Below are 8,969 nucleotides of genomic sequence, written 5' to 3' on the forward strand. Positions count from 1 at the left end.
GAAATGAAAAAGAAAAAAAAATTAATCCTGTAAATAGGGAGTTCAATTAAAATATGATCAAGTGGGGCAATTAAGAGTTTTACAATTTAAACTTTAAAGTTAGATGAAATAGATATAAGTAACTAAATAAATTCAATTCTTTATATGTGTCCCCTCCAAAATGTCATGGTCTCAAGTGAGTAAAGAGCTACTCGACTATGCATAAAGATATATGTAGAATGAGGCCCCAGAATTTACTAGTTACTATAAATGAAAAACAATTAACCATTTGTTTACAATGAAATAAAAATAATGATGAAATTTAATTAAAAGAGATAAACAGTGATCGTGGCAGTTACAAATAGAGATATGAATATTTTACGTAACTTATGATAATATGTCAGGTTCGTAAGTTTACGTTTCCAGGCAGTTGATGGGCTTGGATGATCTATTCCTCTGATAACAGGATCGGACTCGTAAAATTCCACTTCCAGGCAATTGGTAAGAAGTTATTGTGTAGTCCTTTGACAGCGGGCTTGGGTTTGATCCTTGAAGATTATACAAACAAAGTTAAAAGCTCCGGCGTCTTAATGGTGTAGATATAATATCTACAAAGTCCCAAAAGATAAAAATCTTCCAGTATATATATAGGAATAGAGCGACTGGCCGTCCGGCATAGATTGTGGAGAGAAAGTGAGTGTAGAGTGTTAGACCTATCAGCTTTTATAATAAGTGGCTACGTGACAGAATGTAGAACGAATAGTATTCACTAATTAGAAATTAATTCGAGGGAAGGCTATAAAAGGAAAGACGATCTAATATTAGAAGGTAAAGTTTATCTAAGCCTACCGAAATATAACTGGAGTGAGATGAATTCAGTTCTTAATAAAATAAAATTTAATAAGATAATTGTGAACAACCTTTACTGTGACACTGTGTACCAAAGAATCCACAGTTCCAAGTGCACCCCAGTAATCACCATTGTTAGTTATGTAGTGGTAGTAAGCTTCGCAGTCCGAATGACGCTTGCTGAGAATTGTGTGATTCAGTCATGGTTGATAAGTATAGCTGCTCTCTCCATCCATGTTGTTAATTGTTTCCATTGGTTACGGTCCTGGGCCAGAGTTTTGAGGCTGCAGTATTTCTTACTTCTTCAGGGATTAATTCATACTGACAACAAAATAAGCAAATTACGTAAATGTTATATCAACGGAGGTTTTCAGTTTATTTTATATAGGATTCAATTCAATTTCTTAAACCAAAGGCATTTTAAAAACAAACAAAAAATAGTCTAAAAGTAGCCTCACACTGATTTAATTGAACAAAGTTTAAATATGCTCAGAGGTTGTAGCTTTGTAAAATAATATTAGTAATAATGATGATAATAATAATAATAATAATAAGGATTGGCATTAGATAGTAAAAGTTGAGTGACTTTGCAGTTGATGATCGATGCAAATGAAGTCAATCGATCAATGAAGTTTTCTACTTGGTCTTGTTTAGGCACAACATAATTGTACTGGTGGTAGATAACTTGTAACTGTAAATTTTACAGGTATCAATGAAGTTTTTGTGATAATCAAGTCATCAGAGTCCAAAAGAAAAAAAACCCAGTTTCTTTTTACACTTCTGGATCAAAATAAAATGCTTTATTTATATTTAAAATTGTGTCTTTACTGAGCAAATCCTAAATTTTATGACTGTTGGTCTGGGAACATGAGTCATAAATGGCAAAACTGAAATTTTCTGAAATCAGTTATAATCAATAAAGATCTGAAATAGTGTATATGAAACTGTCCGATTAAGCAGAGAGAAAAACACAAGAAAAGATAAAAGCCACCCCCAAAAAACAGTCTGCCTTTTGGGATATTTTATATTTCTCTCTCTTCTTTGTCTGACACTGTAACACATCCACTTTTTCAGATCATTATCTTACACTAATGACTGTCTCTAATTTGTCACTTTGATATTTTTGTAATAATCGGTTGTAAATTTAAATGTGTTATGACTTTTGGATAGATTTGTGTTGAAGATTTCTTTTTTCAATGAAAATATTTACTTAAAAAAAAAAAAGAAAATAACATTAAAGATTGTTACCTCTTGTGTGGGAATAGGCTTTTAACTCACAAAAATTGATTGCTCCAATTGTTAGTGTTAGTCATCGCAATTAGTCTCATACCCAAATATGAATGAGCACAACGCAGCCTCTACTCACAAAACTGGCATTAAATGAGACACCTCCATGAAATAAAAATTCATAAAATGAATTTATCTCTCGATGAGCAAAAAAAATAAAATAAAAAAGAAGTCACGGCGACTGATTTTCTTCCATACACATTTTTGGAAATAAAATTTAAGGAATCACATTGTACTGTCAGAGCCAAGGTAAGTTCATGCCCGATTTCTTTTTTATTGTTTCAACTTTTAGAAACTAAAGAAGATTCTTTTTGACAAATTTTAAACTAACTTAAAGTGATTGGAGAATGGTGGGATTGGTAAATACATTGTTGCTTGGATTTTTCTAAGATAGTGCACGATCTTGTGGATCTACCAAAGGACAGATTAAAGCCTTTTCCAACTTTGACAGTAACTTATTGATTGGTTTTATGTACAGGGGGGTTAAACCTTTTTTGTTAAATCTGCGATTACTACACCAGAGGTGGCTCACAGTTTATTTAATGGATCAAGTAAAAGAAGAACAATAAAAATAATTTTACTACTGCCTTTAGGAAAATAGAGATTTAAAGCAAATTAAAAAAAAATATATATATATATATCAAGAAAATAAAAATAATCAACAGAAAAAGCACACTCTAAATCCAAATCGAGGCAGGTGAGCTAGTAGGAACACGTACTTGGGCAGATGGTGACTGAAAATGCAGAGATCAAAACCAGAATCAGTAAGACAAACCAGACATTCGCTTCCCTCAAACAAATTTGGAGAGCAACGGGATTATATTCCACTCCAGCACTAAAATAAAGATTTTTAAAAGTAATGTCTTGAGCTTTTTGCTCTATGGATCAGAATGTTGGAAGATTACAGAGAGTATCATCTAGAAACTTGAAGTATTCCAAAACAAATGTTTGCGACTAATCTTCAAGATATTCTGGCCAAACACAATATCAAATGAGGACCTGAAGTGGAGTCTCTGGAGAGTCTCATTAAAAGGAGAAGATGGCAATAGTTGGGGCATGTCTGTCGCAGACCTGATGAAACACTGATAAGGAAGGCTCTGCGATAGACACCCCAAGCAAAGAGGAAGCGATGCCGCCCCAAGGAGACTTGGAGACGTACTGTAGAGAGGGACCTAAAGCAAAGAGGTCTGTTGCTCGAAATGGCCCCAAGAATAGTTGCTGACAGGACCAGGTGGAGATCCCTTGCATTGTCTCAAGTGCCAGCAGGCCCGGAGAGGATTGAGTGAGTGAGTGAGTGAGCTAGTAGGAAGTTCTAGAGAAAAGATTCCACCATAAGATGATTAAGGCAGGCTAAAATTTGTCCCATGCATTTCAAAATTCCTCTTCCCCATTTCATGGTTACATGGAGAGATATATTTTATCTCATTCAATAAAAACAAAAATAACAAATGCCAACCTATAAACCCCCAAAATATGTTTCGACTTTCTTTTCCTTTTTCTGACATACGATCACAAAAAAAAAATTTAAAAAAATTGTTTCGAAATGAAAACAAATTGAAATTTGTTTGTTTGTTTTTAAGGGTTTTACGGCACTTGCAACACATATCAGCGCCAGTAAAAAGGAAGAAAATGGGTTAGTAAAAATTTCTCGAATTACAATTAAAGCGCCCAAGAAAAGGTAAGACAAAGGGGGATTGGTTCAAATAAGAAGATTCCAAGAGCACACTATCAAAGTACTTAGTTTGAGATCACTAAAAGTAAAAGTCTCATCCAGACACAAGCACAGGTTCCCACTAAGAGGAATAAACTCAAATGTTTTACAAATCATATATAATATAAAGAATACATAATAATTTGACTGTTTCCCTCTCAGCCAGTGAATCTGGCCAGGACCAGGACAAAAGCAAGTAATCTCATTCCAAGACAAAGACAGAAAACAAGTTGGAAAACATATATAAGGGGATAGAAGACATAGTAAGTACCTCCCTGCCCACTGTGGGAGGTCAGGAGCCCCACCCAGGGAAATAAAACTATATCTCACAGAAACACTGACACGCACACAGTCTCTCCCTCAAACTGACTATCTCCCTCATAGAAAGAGAAAGGACCAAGTTGCCTCATTCCCGGGTCGAGGACAAAAAAAAATCTATTATTTAACAGTGGGTTAACAGAAGAGGCTAAAGCATATCATTTCAGTAGCTTCAAAGATCATCCTCATTTTAAATGAGGAGATAAAAAAATCAATATATGGCAGTCTTTTGATATTAAGGCAGTGGAAAAATTAAATAAGACTAAGACAACCAACAAACAATACTTTTCATATCAGTTCTCTTTTGAAAATTAACAAAATCTGAAATCATAATCACTATGATGAGCTAACTTTCAGACGGAAAATTGATTTCAACATACCCCCCCCCCCCCACCTCTCCCAAAAAAACCAAAACATTTAAGTATGCATTTATATATATTTATATATCATAATCATTCTCAGGTTACTAGGCAGTTATATAAAAAAATATATATGGCATGCTGCATTGTAAGTAACAACAATACAAAATAAAATTTACTTTAATCAATTTACAACTCACAAGACTAAGCCATGAAGGTTTTGTACATGGTCTTATAACATATATTAATATTACCATGTCATACATTAACATAACAGAGCAACAAAGATATTTCTTACACAACAAGACTTTTGAGATGTCAATGTATTTGAGATTTCTGTGTTGATCACGTTTCATTTATTACTGCATACCATCACATCATCCAACAACATACATCAAATCACTCTCATACATAAAAGCATAACTCAATAAATGTACTTTAAAAAAAAAAAGTTATTAATCCTTCACAGAACGAAAACACTTTTTGTCAAAAGTAATATTATTATAAATTATACGCAATAGAAGTTAAAACCAGCAGTACTACAATTTTATAACTAGTCTAATCGAGACAACTGTATTAGTCTTTGAGATCATTGTATTGTTAGAGATATTCAATGGGGAATAGGGGTGAGGTCAAACCGATGATGCACTGTAAATCATTTCATCCTATTCATAATTTAATATTACTTGATTTAAAAATTTTTTTAAAAATGTTGAAATGCACAACTCAATCACCTGAAAAAGTCAACTAACAATACAATGACAGACCACCAAGGGGTCTGTTGTTTCTAAAGAGTTAAAAAAAAAAGATGTTAACAAGAGAGTTCTTTCTGTGAATAGTTTTGATACATGCCTGTGATTGAATATTTGAATAATCTTCCTTTTGCCAATGTCAGAGATGCCTTTTAAAAGCCTGAAAAATTGCGCAAATAAGCCATTTATTACGTTGAGTACGGCTTCAAAGCGTTGGAGTGGAATACCATTATAGTATAGAAAAGTAAGTAAAACTTGTTATTGTCTTTGAGGGTAAATAGTACACCCCCCCCAAATAAAAAATAAAAACTAAATTGATAAAAGAAAGTACTGACAGGATTATTTAAAAAAAGTTCCAGCTTGTGTCGGACCATCACAACCGGAGAAGCCAGTCAATTGCCGAAAAGCCGAATTTCCAGCTAAAGATGGAAAATTGGTATCCCTGCAAAGTACATGTTGCAAAAAGAAAGGATTCTAAAACAACATAAGTTAGAAAAAATCCACACAAAAAAATTAAAAAACAACCGCCAAAATCTTGAGCTTTCATATAGCTTAATATCAACTAAAAGTGCTCTAAGTGTTTTAAAAGGGTCTCTTAGCCAATAGCAGTATTTATCATACAGGACGAGGCTCAGCGTCTACTATTGGTACTATGAAGGTAGATGAGTTTTGGATCAAAAAGTCAAAAATTTCTAAGATGATAGCACTGGATCCCACCTTTATGAAACATTGTCTTATCCATTATAGAATCCTCACAATAGTGATCATTATAGAAGATTATTTCCTTCTGTGAGGAAAATAAAAACTGACCAAGGTCATCAATGGGCACTGACACTCTCGAAGTGCAGCTTGTCATTAAAAATAGACATAATTGAGCTTAAGCATTTGAACACTTGATGTAGCAAGTCTGCATCAATAGGCCACAACATGCAATCACTTTCTAAATAGATTTTTAAACATTTTCATTAGTATGTTATTGTTGAAAGACTGTTTTCTGATTAATGATTTTTTTTAATTTTTGATAATTCTGAATGGATTATAAGCTATAAAGACTTATCATATGATGTTAAAAAATGCAGCTCACATCAGTGGTATAGCAAGTGTCACCACATTATTTTTATTAAGTTTTCATTTGATTACACTTTTTTCCTAAATTACTCAAAATGGTCATCCATGTACATGAAGTAGCATGAACAGTTGTGGTGATGGTGCATCCCACGATTTAGATCCAGAAAAGATTTCATGTGGAAACAAAACAACCTTAAGAAAATCATAATACTTGAATTAGTTTCAATTGCTCACTCCTTATACTAAAGCTCACTTCATTTGAGAAATAAATCTGGCGATTTAATATTAATTTTGGATTTTAAAAAAAACAGCAACATTTAAATAGCAGCAAGCAGTGATTCTGTTGTGGTAAAAAAAATCAATTTAAAAGATTTTATAATTCATTCTCTTAAAACCTATGTTTATCTCAATTCAACTGGTTTCCAGATTCAATAATGGATTGCAGATCAAATACCTACTCACTATGGCATTTCATTTAAAAAAAAAAAATCATCATTAAATTTAGAAATGTTGGTATTCAAGTTGTCTAATAAGAAAAAGAAAAATAGAATTTAACCAAAATATTTAAATATTAATAGTCAACATCTGTTTGAAATATGAAGATTTCTTCACGTATCTGATAGACTTCACTCAGAAGAAATTTAAAAAAAAGGATTGGATGGCATTTCACACTCATGGGCTTCCATTTTCATAACACGTATACAGTCCTAACAAACATATTATATACATCCGATTTCACATCAGTCAGTCAAATAAGAATAGAAAAGTCATTAACTCTTCTTCTTAAAATAGAAAGGATGGTCCATGAAATGTGGATTTCCATCAGCTGTCAATCGTTTTGTGAGGATGTCGCATCCTGTGTCTGTTACCAGCAACGTGTGTTCAAACTGGGCTGATAAAAGACCATCCTGGGTGACAGCAGTCCAGTTGTCTGGCCATAATTCATCCCTCCAAGTACCTGGAAAAATAATTGATGATTGAATTCAAGTATCAAATCAAAACAAGTTGAAAAAAAATTTTTATATATATATATATTAAACGATGTGAAAATCCATAAATATTTCACTGAAAGAGTTTAAACTCCGGGTTGTTATTGGTGCATATAATACTAAGATGGTTGTAATATAAACAGTCATTCAAAGCCAGGGACAGACCAAACCAGGTGCAGAAAACAAAGCCTAGATGTGCTATCCAGTTTTGAAAATAATATATTTTTCAAAACAAAATTAATGTATTACCCTAAATTCCAGATTGCCATTCTTCTCTTGAGCAAGTAATTGATATTTAGTAAATGTGGGTAAGAATAAAGAATTTTCACTAATTTTCTTCAAATAACCTAATTAAAAAAGAAAAAAAGAGAGAATACTATTTTCTAACTATATTTTCACTAATTTTCTTCAAATAATCTAATTAAAAAAGAAAAAAAGAGAGAATACTATTTTCTAACTTATTCAATTGTCCATGACCGAAAGAAGAAATTTGTGACTAGACCACTTACCTTGTGAAATCATAGGTTCAATGGTGAAAACATGACCTGGTTTCATGATCCCAACTGCTTTGTTTTCTGAGGAGGTACATAAAGTAAAACTTAATAAAAAGCTATTATTAATTATTGCTGTTATCATTAGCATAATTAATATAATCATTATTAACAATATCACCATTATTACCGTTATCAAAGGGAACAAATAATATAGAGTTTTTTCGGGGAATACAAATATCAAGTAAAAAAAAAAAAGAGAGAAAAGGAAAGCAGCGGGAGTGGCTAAAACAGGGAAAAGTAGTGGATCAAAGAGGCAGTCAGTCTAAGACTACATAAAAGTTCCATCAAGGCAAGGCACAGAATCTACATTAAGACGCACACAAATAATTGTCACAAAGTATCAATCAGTTAAAAATAACAATTCAACCAAGGACACACTTTGCAAAGAAAAAACAAAAAACAAAATATCACCATCTCTCATGAATAATTATATTAAAAAAAAAAAAGGAATACAAATTTGAATCCTTCCTTCCTGGTAAAGGTTCCCAGCAAGAAAACATTATGTAAGAGGAAATAGAGAGGTAGAAGGCATAGAATAAACCTCTAAGGTCAACAAGGAAGTAAAGGGACCCAATTCAAAACCTGTAATCTGTAAGTTAAGAAAATAACCAAAAAGATTTTTAAAACAAACAAACAACTATTTAAAAAAAACAAACCAACAAAACAAAACCAAAAAAAAATCTTCATTTTATTAAAATATCATTATATAAGATGAAACCCCCCCCCACTCCCTTGATTTGCCAGCCTATTAATGCAATGGACCCAAAGGTGATAGTGAAAAATAGCAACTTTGATTATGATGAAAATCTAGTACAAAAGATGTTTTGATTGTTCCCATGATATTCATTATATCCAGATCAGATATAGATCCATACTTACTTCCATAATGGGGAACACTTGGAGCTGTGTGGAACAAACTAGAAGAAAAAAAAAAAAGAAACAAAATTTAATTGAACATTTAATATAAATGAAAAGGAATGTCAATTGACATTTACCAAGAAATAAATATAACCTTAGGCTTTTTTTTTTTGGAGACAAAAAGCCGGACTGAAACCTATGTTTGAACAAAAAAAAAAAAAAATCAATATTCAAATATATATAAA

General features: G+C 32.3%; 1 protein-coding gene across 1 annotated transcript in view; it reads right to left on the reverse strand.

Moving 5' to 3' along the window:
* Positions 1-4,421: 4,421 nt before the first annotated feature.
* Positions 4,422-8,969, reverse strand: part of LOC144973172 (methionine aminopeptidase 1-like) — a 14,760-nt gene continuing 10,212 nt past the window's right edge. Inside the window, exons 11-13 of the mRNA XM_078915295.1 lie at positions 8,746-8,783; positions 7,822-7,887; positions 4,422-7,281 (exon numbers count right to left, since the gene is read on the reverse strand). Of these exons, the coding sequence (XP_078771421.1) occupies positions 7,094-7,281; positions 7,822-7,887; positions 8,746-8,783 (292 nt within the window). The 3' untranslated portion in view covers positions 4,422-7,093. The remainder of the gene's footprint in view (positions 7,282-7,821; positions 7,888-8,745; positions 8,784-8,969) is intronic.

Source organism: Berghia stephanieae, chromosome 5 (genome assembly GCF_034508935.2).
Source record: "Berghia stephanieae isolate SIO BIC M18660-M18661 chromosome 5, UCSD_Bste_1.3, whole genome shotgun sequence".
Classification (NCBI taxonomy): domain Eukaryota; kingdom Metazoa; phylum Mollusca; class Gastropoda; order Nudibranchia; family Aeolidiidae; genus Berghia; species Berghia stephanieae.